Source organism: Schistosoma mansoni, assembly GCF_000237925.1.
Source record: "Schistosoma mansoni, WGS project CABG00000000 data, supercontig 0062, strain Puerto Rico, whole genome shotgun sequence".
Classification (NCBI taxonomy): Eukaryota; Metazoa; Platyhelminthes; class Trematoda; order Strigeidida; family Schistosomatidae; genus Schistosoma; species Schistosoma mansoni.
Window position 1 is genome coordinate 1,421,128 of NW_017386029.1, and position 18,005 is coordinate 1,439,132.

Below are 18,005 nucleotides of genomic sequence, written 5' to 3' on the forward strand. Positions count from 1 at the left end.
GATGCTTTCAAAGTTGGTTGCGAACACCGCGTGGATATCAACTAGGCTGTCTTTGCCTATTAGCGTGACTCAGACCAACAGTCAATGATCAATTGGACTGATGTATTTCTGGGTTTAGACTCATCAAGATTTCCCCCAACTTATTCATTTACTAGCTAACACTGCATTAAGGGTTAAGAGCTGATTAAGCACACATCACACTTTTTATGCCATCACAGTTAATGAAACCCATGATCTCATTAACCGATGTTTCATCTGTACCTACTACTCTATGTCTAAGTTCACCATTACTCAATAGACCGTTCCACCTTATCTTAAGAATGCTCCGAAGGCATCTGAATTCAAATGCTAGTGGTTTACCAATTTTCTCTGATGTTGAAGGCTGCATTTCACAAACGGAAAGTGAAATAGAGTGGTTTGCAGCCCAATGTACTCGTCCTTTGGTGGTAGAAAGACATCTTTCTCATGGTAAATCGGTGGGAGATTTGTAAGAATCAAGTGAGCTCTTTAAATCCACGCCCATCAAATCACAAGAGCTGATGAGACTTACAAGTGAGGTTGTCAATGCGCTCGATTAGTTCATTGCTTATGACCATTGTAAACGTTGATACAGATAATTACTGAAGCAGTGTTCATTCAGAGGGAGAAGAACGCTCCGCAGCGTCCTTTAGGATTTCAATAAAGTTTTTGAAGTGCTGCCTTAAGACGCATGCAAACTAAACAAACGTGCATCAGATTCGAAAGCTTCTGTCATGAGAAGCGCAACTCAGCGACCCGTGAAACTGGAAGCAAACACAGTTGAATAGGTAACTAGTTAGTAATCTCTTCATATGTGTACAATATCCAACAGTGAGTCAAATGCAATACTTTGTTTGTCCCACTGATATTGTAGGTGATAACACCTTGAACCTCTTTTATGCTACAGAGTTTTAACGTACTGGTAAACAGTTAAAAATTACTGCTGCTGAGGTAAAACGATATCAGTTATTAGAACGTAAGTAACAGTTATACCACGATAAAAGCTTAGTTACCTTCTCTAGCTTACGTCTAAAAGTGTATGAAGAGAGTTCCCAGCTATTCCTTTCTGGCATTCGTGTACAGACCGACGGACAATTAGAATCGAAGCGAAAATTTCAAAAACAGCAGTTTCCGACTAAAACGATGAAGCTGTTTATACGACAAGATCTGTACATTGTGGAAAATCTACAAAACAGTGCTTCTCAACTGTCCACATCAAAGAAAATAACATTTGTGAACGTAAGGTGGAACTTATAATTAGTACTTGATTGTACGGCCTTTTTGAGAGTAGTCTGCAAGGCCCAATAAGTGATAGTTTAATTCATCAATCATACTAAGAGCACTTTTGTCGACATGATGAAGGAATTTCGAGGCTTGTCTTCTCCATGCTGTTTCTTATAGTTGAACGTCAACGCAGTTCATGGAGTCAGAAAATGAGGCGAAAACATTGCAGTTATTACAAATCAGTTTGACTACGTCTTAAGACTTCATTCTTAAGCCAATGCCACGATGCGAACTAATTATGTTGTAATAATTTCTAATTAAACACATATTGACACAAAGGGGCGCCGAAATAAACATGTTCCACACAATAAATAAGATTTTGATGAGATAAAGGAAGGTGGAGATAATAAAAAAAATAGACGAAATAAAAATGGATAAATATAAGTAAGATCTCCATTGGCTTCTATTCTGAGCCGTATCTAACATCTCAAGCTACTGTATTACACTATCTCTAGAACCCCGAACAAGGGGCCGTGAAGGTCAGGCAGGCGTCAGTCCTCATACCCCGGGAACATGTCATATACTGATCACCTTTGCTTTCTCCAACCAGCCCTAGGGTCGGTCAATGATGCATGGTTTGGGATTCGCTGGGGCATTTGCGTAATAATGGCTGGACGTAGCAGTACTACTCTTCAAAACAGCTTCTTAACATGGTTAAAACAGGTATTTCTAAACTCAATAGCTCAACTGTGCCACTAATGTGGATAAACTAGAACAATCATTCGACTAATATTGTCTGGAAATCTAGCGGAACTGAGTGACTGGGCATTAAAAAAAGAAGTGGACTCATCTATTCTTAGAACTAATTCTTTCTTTTTGTATTTATTCTTATTTGATTTTACGATGAACGTAATTTTTGAACTTGTGATTAATTAGAAGTAATAAGTTTAGAGTACTCGAACACCTATGAGGGATTACATCACTGTCGTAAAGAAATTTTTATGCATAACTCAGTGGTACAACAAAAAGCTGTCACTGTGAAAAAGAGTAATGGAGTTGTCTAGAAAAATGATTATGTATTTACCAGACTTGTCATTTATCAGATAGTTGATAGTCGACAAGAAAACCCTGTTAGATCTAGGTTTTGTGCTAGTTAGCACTTATTAGCGAAGCGTACCAGTAATCTTCAGAAAAATCATAGTCCTCCGTAGATTTGAACCCGCATCACACAACTTTACAGTCTAAGGCATTACCACTGAGTTGTTCAAACTACATGTAGAACTGAAATATTTACAATTGATTGTCCAGTGAGTCATGATCAATGTTGTGTTCGTATAGTGCTTTGATGCAAGTCAAATTCTATAGATCAGATTGAAATGCAGTTATTGGTCTAAGAGACTTAAAATCGTTGTCATTTGTCGACACACACACTAAGTATGTGAAGTGATGTAACTATAACCATTAACGAATTATTGTTATATTATTTGAAAAAAAACATAAAAACCTGGTAATTATCGATCTATTATCTATTATTTCCAGACTTGTTGATACCCTGGTTCATATAGGAAAACATATGGGATGTTATAAAATTTCACTTGATTGTAGTAATGAAAAAGTTGGATTTTATGAAAAATTAGGTTTTCAATGTAAAAATAATATCATGTATATACGATTTGATGAAAATTAAAACTAATATGAACTTTTTGTATAAAAAAAAGAAGAAATCCTAAAAACAATGAACAAAGTCTTTCAGAATATCGAACAATACCCGGGAAATGTTTTCAATTTAGTAATAATAATAATAATGACAGTTACAAAATTCAACTGTTCTGTTACTTTTTTTAAAAAAAGCACGGGTTCCTATTGACGGTACATTTTACTAATGTGTATATATATATATATATATATATTAAAACAATTGTCTGTAAAATTTGCAACATCATTTTCATTATTACATGCGCACAAACTAAGTACTATTATTACTACTATCATACGTTTTTGATGAGGAATTCTTTTATTAAATGTTAACACCACACACACTGTACACAATTAGATAGATAAAAGGTATTTCTGATTTAAAAATAGAATAATGAAGAGAAAAACCAAAGAATGTAAATGAAACAAGTTCCAAGGATTTTTTTTTAATATGAACATTTATTTGGTATTTATATTTATTATCAAGAATAAATGTATCACTGGAAATCATTTCGACTTTAATTGAAAGACACCTGAAACATATGAATATTTATATAAATGTTTTTAACAACGTTCTAATGCTGCAGTCCATGAATTAAATGGTGTTAATACACTGTAACCATCTAAACGTGATAATTCATCTCGATGTACTTGACTTGATTGAGCTAATTTACCAATAAGAATTGCTGCATTCCTTTTAGTATCTAATCGTTGACTTTCCTAAAATGTTGAAATATCAAAAGAAAAAAAAATCGGCTAATAGTATTAAAGTGTATTGAAACTAATAAAGTATATTTACTCTATATGAAATTTTACTAGCTATCAATCAGTAACTAACTTTTTTTCTAAATTTTAACATTAAACAAAAATATTCATAATAAAATTTGATTGAAACAATTAAAATCTTACCCCCCCCCTTTCCAGTCTAGTTAACCTATTCATTTTTATATATAAATGATCTTAACATGTATATCGTGTGATCAGATTATTCGAAATGTATTGCGCTAATATATCATCACATAGTTCTGATAATCTTCTTATTACACTTGATATGCTGTTAGAGGTATGAGGGCAGCCAAACCAAAACGTGGCATCAGTCCTTGAAGTCACTAACTTCTAGTCTGAGCCATGTTGACAGATGCAGACTACCTGACTGGGGTCTGCATGACTACCGCAACCAATGGTTGGAGAATCTAGGTGACATGGCTCAGAATCGATCACAATGGCCTAGGCGTATACACTCTTTATCTTCCCTTAAACCTTGAAATTGCTTCAGAACTTTCTTCCTTCCTATACTATATCCTTATATACAACCTATCTTTTATATACTACCACCACTAAATTAACTACTTCTATGAATCTCGTGTTCATCTTGTTGTGCTAACGAGGTATGGCAACTTGGACCGATGCATATATGTGCCTGGTCCTACGTTGTAGCTGACTGACTGACGGACTCTTATTACACTATCGAAATTTATCAAAGGGACTAATTGCTCTAAAACAAAATATCTTATGTAAATAATTCACCTGACGAAAAATTTACACTAAACTTAGTATGTACATATTATAATATAAATATTATAGTAATCAAAATCAAAACAATAATGGTTCTTTTTTATTAATTATCTTTGTAATGACTATTATTTATTTCAACTTACTTGTATTAGTGATAATAAATCATATATTACTGAAGTACCTTGAAGATGTTCAGCTAATGGTGTATCTGAAGCACAATGTTGTAAAATTAAACAAACATTTCCTGCCAATGGTTCATCTCTAGGTGGTAATTGGTTTGATGAAACACTTAATTTACATAAACTTGGTGATTGAAGTGTATATTCTGATAGTCGTGCACGAATAAAACGTGCTAAACGTCGAACACGTCGTCTATCATCACCAATTGCATAACGTAAATTAATTGAATGATTAGTTCCAAAAGCTAAACAACGAATACATCCAGTAATTAAATGAGATGTAATATTGTTTGTTTCATTTTTTGACGGTGAAACATTTCCATTTGATTGTTGTTGTTGTTCATCAGTTACGGTTGATGGATTGACAGGATTACGTTTAGAACACGAATCTAATGAACTATTATATATGGGAGAAAAAAAATGCTATGAATCATAAATTTGTACGGGAATGACATAAAATTTTGAGAACAAAAATCTTGTCAGATGACTCCCATAGATTAGTCATCAAAAATATGAAATATTTTTCAAGTGACGAACTGTTCCAAATAATTTCATTGTCACGCTATACAGTGACAAGTTCAAAATTATTGTATTACAAATAAAACAAGAAAGATTGGTACACCCGAGAGTTTTTTTTTACTAAATATGGTAATAGTGGGGTAAAATAAATAAAGGCATAAAAAGGTAAGTAGAGAGCTGTCAAAAGAAGTTATCTTGCATCTTTTTAGCATTGCCAAATGTTTGCTACATATCTGGAAATACCAGAATTATGTGTCCAAAGGAAACTTGTACAGCCTCTTCTCCTGCCATGACTTTAATCTCTCACAGTCATCTGCTTCCCTCCTATCTTCTTCTCTATAGACGTTTTACTCCCAACTGATTTGTTTCTGTTTCTATGATCCTCCTGATTACAGTTCATCTCAATTTTAACAATTTATCTTATCACACTGAACCTTACATTTCATGATGAAAATTCAAGCTTTCGATAACAGAACTATTATTAGTTACCCTGATAAGAAAATAACGTTGTTTATTTTACCTCAATATTATCATGTTTAGCAAAAAAAAATCTATTATCACTATTAAATTCACTTAGTATTGTTTGTTTGAATCTTCCCATTGGTGTTTTAGGACTGCAACTGGTCAGTCTCTAATTGGCATATGTGCATACTGTGCGTATTGCCTCGATATAGCCTAAATTAACAAGCATTGTAAGCAAAGATGGATAGTGGCTAGCAGTGGAATCCAGGACGCACGTTTCGTCCCGTTTGGGACTCGTCAGCTGGATGTACCTACATTTCAGAGTTGATGTGCACTCTGGGACTCGAACCCAGTACCGTTCGCTTTAAACGCCATCGCGTTATCCACTCGGCGACTGAGTCCAGCTGATGAGTACCAAATAGGACGAAACGTGCGTCCTGGATTCCACTACTAGCCACTATCCATCTTTGCTTATTATCACTATTATTTCAGAAAAATAAGTGTGTATATTCGTGATTGTACAGCTTTGAAAATGAATTCAACGAAAAACAGAGAGAACTCTTCATTGAATCAATCTTTCTGAATAATTATTAGTCCGTATTACAATTAGTCAAAATGAGACATATTATGAACAAGTAAATTAGACAAAATATTAAATGAGTGAACTTTTGCATTGGTTACTTATAATTAATCCGATATAGTATTTCTTCTTAATATGCATTTTGTTTACAAGGTATATTGTATTATATTGATTGGAATTAGACATTTTATAATGGATTTTTTCTTATCCGTTTAATTAAAATTACGATTCAAATATACAAATCACATATTTTGAACGTATTAAACTCATAACCTACATAGAAGTTTACTATTTTAGCATTTAACATTGTCTGATCTATGTGTCCAATGGCTTCTATATTGTCATTTGTAATTAAACTGAACATTTATATTACAAGTCTGAAATTCAGGTTGGTTGATTGATCTCAGTAACTATCACAACGATTGTTCAATTTCATTAAACTAGGTAAACTAAGACTTTAATTTGAAAATACCTTATATCGGATTATGACGATATGATCAATTTGATTTTCCACACCATTTGAGAAAAAAATAACGCGTTTGAGGTTATTTCGATAGATACGTCAAGATCTAATCGATACGTAACTAGAAAGTGAAGATATTATTCAGGCCAAAAACATTCAACTAAATCACAAAGTTATCTTGCCAAAATAAAGTTTATGTAAAAGATTGTTGTCCTTGTATTCAGATTGAGATATCTTCATCAGCCATGTAATAGAGAAAGTAAATGGATTACCTATAATTAAAGCAATTAAGCCCTTCAACAACTACATTTTTATAAATACACAAGCTATGGGAACGATATACACCAGTCCCTTTCTAACTAATGTTTGTATATTTTATTCAATACAAAAATACTATCATTTAAATTGTGAACCGAGCAATGTTAGATCACCATTGAAAACCTGGAGGCACTGTACGGCCAGTTTCTCCTAGCATGTAGGACTCGTCAGCAGTGCGGACCAACGACCCTGCGCGAAGGACCGAACTCATAACCTTCAGTCTTGCGCGCGAACGCTTAACCTCTAATCCAACAGTGTTAGTATATAACATCAATTATTCTATAACATTACCTGACCATCTATTGTTTTCGGTAGGTAATTGTGTCACACTCGACACGATTTAGCTTCACTTGTCACAACTCATTAGAACTCGGGAAATTTCCTCTTGAAGCTATAGTCACTAGTGGTCACATGATAATTGTTAGTATGGGGTTGTGGAAATTCATGATTTCAATGAAATTCAATAATCTTCATAACCACTTATTGACAAAAATAATATTTCAATTTTAGTGACTTATCAATATTCCCTTACCATCACAAGCTAGGAAAAGATAACACAATCACAACATTCAAAACTGAAACTTACCAGCTATCTAAAATTGCAAGAAGTAAACGAGTTCGTGGTGTTAAATCGCTAATTGACTCAGTTGTATTCTCTCCAAACCAAGATGTAAGCTAAATAAAGATAAATTTGTGCATCACTAGTAATATTAACGTTTGATAGAGTGGAAAAGTTCTTTATAGAACTGTAGTAGTGTTCAAATTGATATAATATACAGTATATATACAGTACTCAAAAAAAAAAATTTACTTGCATCATGGCTTGAAATCACCCGCTTAGTTGAAATTCTTTTACTGAATACTAACCAGGAATTTTCATTCTTTTATCTTATTAATACCTTTTATAAACTAAATTTCTTTGACGTTTCGTGACTCAGTGTAAGCCACTTCTTCAGAGAAAACTTCTTATGTTTACTTCGGCATGATCATTGATCATACTTACTTTACTCGATTTTTTTGATTTCTCTCCGCTCTGTTGTAATATAAAATGTGACTACAGTTCGATTAGTACACAGTTTTGGAAATCGATCTGATTGTTTGCAACTTACTATTCACTGGCACACTAATACTACTATTTTAAAAATCCATAAAAAGGAAAACTGTTAGAAAAATTCCCATTCACCAAACTTGATTATTCAATCAGTATCAACATTACTTACTTGATTAGTATCATGACATAGAGGTAATAATCTTCCAGCTAAAGCAACAACTACAGCTCTTAATTCTGGTCCATGACCAATTTGATCTAAAATAGCACCAATACTATTCAGTAATGAATTAACTAATTTGCTTGATGTTAAACAAGACGTTGAACAATCATTATTTGAAGTATCTGGCAAATTGAAGCTATTGTTATTAGTCCCTATTGATTGATCCGATTGTCCCACATAAATATTATGTAGTAATCGACAGATTGAAGCAATTAGACGAGCATGACTTTATTGAAAATAAAAAATAGATATATAAACGCATAGATTAAATGACCACAGAAGTGAAATGGATAATCCTTGATGAAATATAAGTATTTTTACTTGAACATTTAACAGGAATTTAATGAAAGTATTAGATTTGACTGGGTGATTTAGATTATTTTAAGATGAATAAAACAATTTGGCTGATCCCTTTTTCTGTCTCTTACATTCTATCTCATCAATCATTAATATAAATTCATTTAGTATTTTTTGTTTGAATCTTCCCATCGATGTGTTAGGACTGCAACTGGGTTCGAGTCTCAGAGTGGACATCAACTCTGAGATGCAGGTACATCCAGCTGACGCGTTCCAAATAGGACGAAACGCGCGTCCTGGATTCCACTGCTAGCCATTATCCATCTTTGCTTACAATCATTTATATAGCTTCGATGCATATTGAGGGATCTAGGAAGTTATTTATCGATCCTAGAGATATATATTATCATTTAATTTATTGATTCATTCATATTTGATAGTTAGAATTAAACACTACTACTAATAAACAACATATTTTTATTCATAGGATATAGTTATGAAGTCAATGATTTCTGGTTAATTATTTCGAGTTTGTCGATGACCTACTTTATCTACATCGATTCATTAGTCATTTGTTTTTGTTCTTTTGTATGTAGGCGTATGTATGTGTGCAACATTATCCGATTATTACATAATCGGCAGTTTATTGATGTTAATTCTGTATACATTCTATTTTGATTATTTATATTTTGAAAATCCAAGTGAACTTAAAACCATAATTAAAGTGAACACATAGATTATAGCTATGAGTGGAGCATAAGATACACTTTTTATCCTCAGTCAGTCAGTCAGCTACAACGTAGAAACCAAGCACATATATGCATGGGTCTAGGTTGCCATACCTCGTTAGCACAACAAGATGAACACCGAATTCATAGAAGTAGTTAATTTAGTGGTGGTAATATATAAAGAAAGGTTGTATATAAGGATATAGTATACGAAGGAAAAAAGTTATGAAGCAATTTCAAGGTTTAAGGGAAGATAAAGAGTGTATACGCCTAGGCCATTGTGATCGATTCTGAGCCATTTCACCTAGAGTCTCCAACCATTGGTTACGATAGTCGCGCGGCCCCCAACCAAGTAGTCTGCACCTGCCAACATGGCCCAGACTGGAAGTTAGAAGTTATAACTCTAATGTCTCCTCATTTGGGGATAAATCTTTCGCCTTTCTACTTTTTATCGTATTTAGAACTGGTCAGTTGGGTATTTACCTTTATTCTAGTGGTCATGTTTACATTAGGACTTAATACCTTTCGATTTAAAGGTCTTAGGTGTTATTAAGTGAACTATTGAATCTAGACAATCACTAGTTAAAATGTTATTTCAATAGAGGCAAATTTAACACATGTCTTTGGATTCACTTATCAGCTGTACTAAATTTATATTGAATTCACAAATATAAAAAAACGATTAGCATGATCAAAGACAACACTCAGATTGAGACAGTAAAGTAGAGGTTAGTAACAATTGTACTTTTATAAAGTTAATTATATATTCCGTAGAATCCATACAGTGAATAGTCTTCGGAAGTTGAAGGAAAGAAATAAAACTAACAAACAAATGAAGAAAAAGATCTTTTCCTAAGAGTGGGAAATGAATATCAGATGACATAAAGCAGATAAATACTGACTAGGTGAAGTAATGTCATCAGATAACGAAAGGGATTTTAATATGGGTTTCAATAAATGAGGGGTTCGAGATGAAAAGTTATGTAACTGGGAGTTTGAAACTCACATTACCAATACTTTCTAACGAGTAAGTAGATAAGAGTAATTCCACTGTCAAAGAGATGACAGCTGTTAGATTACAGTTTCTGTCGTTTATGTTTGGAAATGCGAATAAGAACCCATTTTTCATTTACTCCAATATATGCTTTTATGAAGAATTGTGAACTGGTAGTCACCAATGGTAAGTTGTTCGCTTCTGATTGTCTTTGAGAAAACTAGTATAGGGTTCGAACTACTTCAAGTGTCACACAGATGATGACAAATCATGAACCAAGTGAATTCGTACTATTCCACGACAATTGTTGCTTTTGTGTTCTACTGAAACTTACGCAAAGCAATAATTACATAAAATGTAGTTAGTTGAGAAAAACTATACAGTTAAGATGGTTTATTTGACGTAATTTCATTGCTAGATCATAGATTTTAACAGTACTTGTGACAAATAAGGTAGGTTTACCACAAAATGGTATTAATAGAGTGAAATTTGCGAAGCGAACGACAGACAAGTTCATATTCACTTCACAGATATTCATCAGTGCAAGATCATATCAACAACTTTTGGAAATGATAATAAATGACACATTCGTAGCTTATCATTTATCATCCTGTAACCTAAAACAATTAATGGTAAAAATGAATCATTCTTCAGTGTCATCAATGGAGGTCCTACTACCCTCTACTACATTATCAAATATAATGCAATCATTAGTGGCTCTCAAAAAAAGATGAAATACACCTTAGTAAATGAGATTAATGGAAATGTGGTAATAAACAATAATACAAGTTAAAATAATCGAACAAACCTAGCATCACTCAGCAGTGGAACATGATATGAAAGACAATTAGATAATCCGAATAATAAAGCTTTACGACTTTGTAGAATAGTTTTTTGAAAAGTACGATCTTGGCAAGCATTGCCTAAACTGTCTAACAAAGTTGCTAGACACTGGCATGTTGTCGATGAAGGTTGATTGGTATTAGTAGTTGGAGATGAAGAAGTTAAAGCAGACTCAATGACTGACAATAGACCTTGTAAACCATCACTAGAAGATCGAGCAAGTATCTATGAAGTAAAGGATATACACATTTGTTTAGGAAAAACTATTGATATTAAACGTAATGAATTATATTTCAAGTGAATTGCACACAGAAAAATCCGAATAACACACTTGAAAAATGAATCGATTGTTTGCAAAATAATCAAATATGGGTATGGGTTTTAAAAATTATGCTTGTTAACCGATAAATTCTTCAACTCTACTTTTTACCACTGATCACGTATAATAATCAAATACAACTTGTTGACTATGCTTAATACTCATTCAGTTCTTCAAGAAATATTGCAATATTTATTTAAACAGGAGATGATAAGTAAAATGATTCAGAACTAGTTACAATGGTCTAGGTGCATTGACACGTCAACAAGGTGTACTTGCAATCCTAAAGGAACTAATGCTGCATATGAGACTCAGACATGAGTCATCCTGCTTCCCAGTGATGCGTCGCCAATGAGCTAGTGGGACAGTCAGTCGATCATCAACATAGTTTGACAGATGAGTGTAGAACAAAGACACTATACCATAATAGAAATTAAAATGTTTGGAAAAGTATGTATGAAGAAATACAGGAACTGAAGACCGATGAAAAGATGAGTGAATGAATGTGAGCAACCGTGGGCGATTCTAAACCATGTCATTCAGTGTCTTCAATCACTGGTCACGGTTATCGTACGGATCTCAACTAAGTTGTCTTCATCTACCAAAATGGATCAGTAGAACAATTAAACATCTCGTTGACTGACGTTATGTTTTATTTTTAGTTGCTCCTAGATCTAGTTTCATCTACTCACTCTCACACAATCGGTATCTATTACTTAATATTGCTTAAAGTAACACTAAGTACACAGGTCACATATAAGAAGCCCTGAAACGTCTACTTTCTCAGTGTAGTTTTGTGAAGACGACAGTAGTCAGATCAATTAGACAGAAGATTAACTAAATCAATTATTTCGACATTTATAAGAACTTTCAATTGTCAAGCAAAACGATAGTTTGATCGCTGAAATTTTAGTATGATAGAAAATACTAAAAAAAACACTCCATCTATCCACTTGAATAGTATAAAATAATAAAATAAAGTCGATTGTCATAGGCCTAGGTAACAAGAATCTTTGATGTCACATCTTTTTATTACTCCTGTTACTGTTACTATCTCTACTATTCTGGGATTTGCTCTAACAATTTCATTTCGCTGTGCTAATAAGGTATGGCAGCTTAAACCGATGTACATACATACCAAATACTGTGTTGCAACTGACTGATTGATAAGAATAGATAAAAACGTAAATACCGAATATTAGAGTATAGCTACATTATTCATACGTATAGTCAATCTGTATCGTTTGTTACACCAAAATATAGACTTATTCACACGAAGTTATTGACCAAAAATATAAAATCTTATCAATAAATAGTAGTTTATTACTTACAAAATGGTGGTGCAATTTGTGAAATACAAATATAAACAGTTTACCAATATGTACCTTTTATTAAGTGTCACTTTTGTACAATTATGAGAAACATATATATCAGTTTTAATTTAACTGTGTGTGCTTGGATGGACCTATATCTTTCATTACTGTTAACAACAAGATTTAGACAGAGTATCCACGGTAGTAAATACCAATTTTTCAGTTAGTTGTTAGTCATAAGTAACACAGAATGTGGTACATATATATGTATCAGCCTACTTGTGGACAATTTAAAAGTGAAATCAGTGATTTTACACTGAAAATGAATGACGTAATATCAAAGTCAATTGGTTCTATATAAACGATAAGATACCACTAGTCACAATAAAGAGATTAGTTGTAATATATCCAAATGTCTACAATTCATTGGTAACTGGGGCAACAATCTGTGTGATATTTGTCTAATTCTTTAATGTTGGTCCAATTTAATCGATCAAGTTGCAATATGATAGTTAGTCTACAGTAGCTCGATATCATGGGTTTCCTGTCGACTACCTCTAACCACTTGATATATCTGAATATCAGGTAGTTTTTATCACAAAAGACACAGGTCCACAATATATTTCAAATAAGTTGTCACAATATTAGCAAAGAATGTAACGTATTGAAAAGCATAATTATCAAAGGATTGTGCAATTATTATACGAGTATTTGATTACTTAGATAGTTTACTTAAAATAAAACTTAACAACCAATAAATTCATTTAGTATTGTTTGTTTGAATCTTCCCATCGATGTGTTAGGACTGCAACTGGTCAGTCTCTAATTGGCATATGTGCATACTGTGCGTATGGCCTCGATATAGCCTTAATGAACATATGCCAATTAGAGACTGACCAGTTGCAGTCCTAACACATCGATGGGAAGATTCAAACAAACAATACTAAATGAATTTAAACTTCACCCCATCGTACAAGCAAGTGGCTATCAGGACTCAGTGGCCGAGTGAATAACGCGATGGCGTTTGAATCGAAAGGTACTGGGTTCGGGTCCCAGAGTGAACATCAACTCTGAGATGCATGTGCATCCAGCTGATGAGTCCCAAATAGGACGAAGTGACGCGCGTCCTGGATTCCACTGCTAGCCACTATCCATTATTGCTTAACAACCAATAGTTGTCTGTTAGAAAGCTCAATGTTTCGGTCATACTATTTTATTCTTACAATGAGAACAATAAGTTATTCTCCACAAAAATAAAATGACACTTTCAGTAAATTTATTCTATATAAACAGTTTATTTACTGGACAATCTATACAACATGACCTCATTATATATAGATATATACTGATAATAAGATTAATATTGAAAAATAAATCAATAAATAAATTTTTCACTCATTACATTTTACACTATTGATGATGATACAAGCTTAAAGAAAGGTGAGAAAGTAGACGTTCTAATATGAATAGACAATATTAGATAGTAACAATAATAAAGTTGACATTCCAGACTTACTCTTTAGGTCATCCTTCATAATTTAATGTTAGTCAATAATAAGTACATAGTGAAGTAGACAAAAAGAGTAATAATAATAATAATAAACAGTTCAAATAACTTTTAGTCATTTTTTAGAAAACGTTTCATAATAGGTAGTTATTGACCAATGATATATTAGATCGCTTATTACAAATGATTAAGATGAAAGAATTATATTTTAATTGAAGTTTAAGTTACCTTTAAAATAAATTACTTTTGTTTTATTAATTATCAGAAGGGGTTTTATTGACATGTAAGCATTTAGTATAGTTTTCATAAACTAACCAATCGGTTATAATTAACCTAGAGCCTGGAACAAACATGAGTTAGCTCTAGTTATCATACGACAAACATATAAACACGAGGAAATGAAATTAACACAGTGAATAGTGAACGAGTCAAAATAATACAGTGGGTAATGATAATTAGAAAGGCTAAACATTGAGAATATAGTTCAAGAATTATGAATGGAAAGGTATATAGGAAGGATTAGTAACTGTAGCAGCCTCTGCGTTGACATGATGATCGGGTTTGTAGATTGTGATGATCGAATCTAGTTACATTGGCCGTGACACATGCATTCCGATTCTACCACGCTATGGAAGCTGTTTAGAGAATAAAAGTAGCAAACCTCAGGTTTAAAGACAGTCAAGCTGCTGACTATATTGAGATATGACAGCAGTGAAGTGTTTCTTTCAGATAAACAGCGTCTGAATTGATGCTGCATAATCACAACGAAAGAGAGGTCAGGAAAATTCAGCCTTAGAAAACAGCACATCTCACCTTTCCCCACGAACTTTAGTCGCCAGTGGTGAGATCTGAAAAATGTGGATGTAACGCATTAAAAATTACTTACAAAAAAATCATGCATGGTCGACCTCAAAGAAGTTATTCCTCGGGTTCCGGGTTTACGCCTCCACGTTTTCAAGGTCATCGCTAATCCTGTTTCAGTCTTAATTCCTTCAAAAGGAAGTATTCTTCCACAGGATGTGCAACCGGAAAGTAACAACCTCCCCCTCGTACTCTTAACAGCATTAAAGGAATGACTTGTTCACTGAGTAGAAGTTAACATACTTCGTACTGAGGCACATCATCTGTATAGAGGCTAGTTTTTTCAATTGTCTGTTACAACCGAATTAGATGGAACCGTGTTTAAACTTGAGGCGTCCTTGTTAGCTGAAAACTAAGTACTTTAAACGATAATTCTACACTGCACTAAGAGTCATGAATTTCCAATATTTGTTATAACGGAAAGTCATTTGAAGTCATTTGATTCCAGAACCTTGGGACTACGGAAATTTTCGTACATATCCCCAAGTAGCTAGAATCTCAACTTATATAACGTTAAAAGCGCGCCAGTTTTTTTGAGCAGCAATCATATTCTGTAATATGTATTGATAAACAATGATAACCTAGAAACTAAGATACACATCGCTAATAAATATGTTGCAGTCAAATCAATGTGTAATTGGCAGCTGTCTGGAACGCCATATTAGTAGTATTAAGATGTTAGGTGGTAGTTCATAGGAAAAAGAATTCGACTGAGGTTTTATGTTAGTTGATACTCGACAGCAAAGCGTCCCTGCAATCTTGGGAGGAATGATGCTCCATATATATATATATATACTATTCATACTTATTTTACTCACACTTACAAGGAATCTTGAACTTTCTGTTAAATACTCCAAAATTCGTGCAGCTTTTGTAGCACATACTGAAGCTATTGTCGATGAAATTAAATTGGATTTAGCGATGTCTACATTATTACTATTTGTTGTATTAAATAATCCAGATGATGCTGATAAACGGCCAACTAATCCACGTGCTGCATCAGCTAAACTTGAAATATTTGTTGATGTTAAAGTTGGAGAATTCACTTGATAAGAATTTGACATTGAAGTGGATAAACAACTTGCTAAACTTCTCAGAATAGGACCAGGTCCATACATATCCAATAAAGATTGTCGACCACTTGGTAAGGAAGTTAAATTAACCAACAAATTACAAGCAGCTAGTCTAAGTTCACCGAGAATATGTAGGCTTCGTTGTTTTTCCATAGTTAAACTGTCAATTGACAAAAGTTAAATATTCGTTATTCAGTTTATAGAGTTACAAAACTCTTACAATAAAAGATATCAGACAAGGGTTTTGTGGAGATTTTAGTAATTTTATAGTTAAATTCATGCGTCAATTGAATCTGGACCACCATGAAAAACCTGGAAGCACTGGGCGACTGTTATATCCCAGTTAGACATTACCACAATTGGATGCCAGCTCAGTGGTCTAAAGGTTAAGCGTACGCGTGCGAGACCGATAGGTCCTGGGTTCGCGTCCGATGGGGCGGGGTCGTGGATGCGCACTACTGAGGAGTGCCACACTGAAAAAGAACGGCCGTCCCATGCTTCCAGGTTTTCCATGGTGGTCTAGCATTATTTGACTCATGAACTCAACTATAAAATAAAAGATATGTTAATTCCCACAATACTGTTGAAATGAATTGATCAACGTACAAAAACAAAAGTTATTGGTTAAAGGTTTGTTAGAACTTTGATTATAACTTAAAAAGTCTTAATCTTATGGATTCAACTTACAAACACGGTCACAAGTAGCAATCATTAATAACGAACGAATTGTATGTTAATTGAGGGACGAGTATATTGTGCAGCAGTTCATTCTGTTCTATTTCACGGCTGCGGAAGGTGGCCATTAAGAGTAGAAGATACTCGTAGGTTACTAGTATTCAGCCAAAAATGTGTTAGAAATATTGCTCATATCTGCTGGGATCACAGGGTAAGTAATAGTGAGGTTAGACACAGGGCATCAGGGAATGATGGTAGATCAGTTGATGAGGTCATTAATCTTCATCAACTGAGATAATTGAACCACGTATTACGTATGCCTCAACACCGATTACCACGACACGCAATGCTGACTAGTGTTGGAGATGGTTGGAAAAAAGTTAGTGGCGGCCAAACCAAGACGTAGCATCAGTCCACAAAGTCACTAACTTCTAGTCTGAACCATGTTGATGGATACAGACTACTTGTTTGGGGTCCGCATGACTATCGTAACCAATGGTAGGAGACTCTGTGTGGTATGGTTCAGAATCGATCACAGTGGTGTAAGTATATACACCCTATGTCTTCTTTTAAACCGTGAGATTAAAATTACTTTATACCTATCTTCCTACGAACTAATTCTTTCTCTCTGTATCATATATTTATATGTAATCTTTCTTTTATATATTACTACCATTGAAGTAACTGCTTCTATGGATTCGGTCTTCATCTTGTTGTGCTACTGAGGTGTGGAACTTGGGCCGATGCATATATGTGACTGATCCTACGTTGTAGCTGACTAACTGACTGACAAAATAAAAATGTCGAAAATATGATATAGAGAAAGAAGCATATTATTAAAGTTAAAAATAAGTGGGTCAATTTGTCTTGATGTGGAATTCAATAAGTATCAATGATAATAAACAGAGTAGTGAGTGTAATACGAAGACGAAGATGATCAGAATCTTGTGATATATTAGCGCAATACATTTCGAACAATTTGATCACACATAATATACTTGTTAACAACATTTATATGTAATTTTAAAACGTCAACTAGATATTCTTCGTCTTATTACATTATCCGAATCTATCAAAGGGACTAATTGCTTTAAGAGGCATGAGTTAACTTGTATGGTAATGCTGATATGGTGTGGCTACATTTTTAGTTA

General features: G+C 33.6%; 1 protein-coding gene across 1 annotated transcript in view; it reads right to left on the reverse strand.

Moving 5' to 3' along the window:
* Positions 1–3,501: 3,501 nt before the first annotated feature.
* Positions 3,502–18,005, reverse strand: part of Smp_155020 (heat shock protein 70 (hsp70)-interacting protein, putative) — a gene marked incomplete at its 3' end in the record, with an annotated part of 32,719 nt that continues 18,215 nt past the window's right edge. Inside the window, exons 8-13 of the mRNA XM_018790568.1 lie at positions 15,931–16,339; positions 11,072–11,331; positions 8,194–8,470; positions 7,560–7,648; positions 4,596–5,028; positions 3,502–3,657 (exon numbers count right to left, since the gene is read on the reverse strand). Of these exons, the coding sequence (XP_018646197.1) occupies positions 3,502–3,657; positions 4,596–5,028; positions 7,560–7,648; positions 8,194–8,470; positions 11,072–11,331; positions 15,931–16,339 (1,624 nt within the window). The remainder of the gene's footprint in view (positions 3,658–4,595; positions 5,029–7,559; positions 7,649–8,193; positions 8,471–11,071; positions 11,332–15,930; positions 16,340–18,005) is intronic.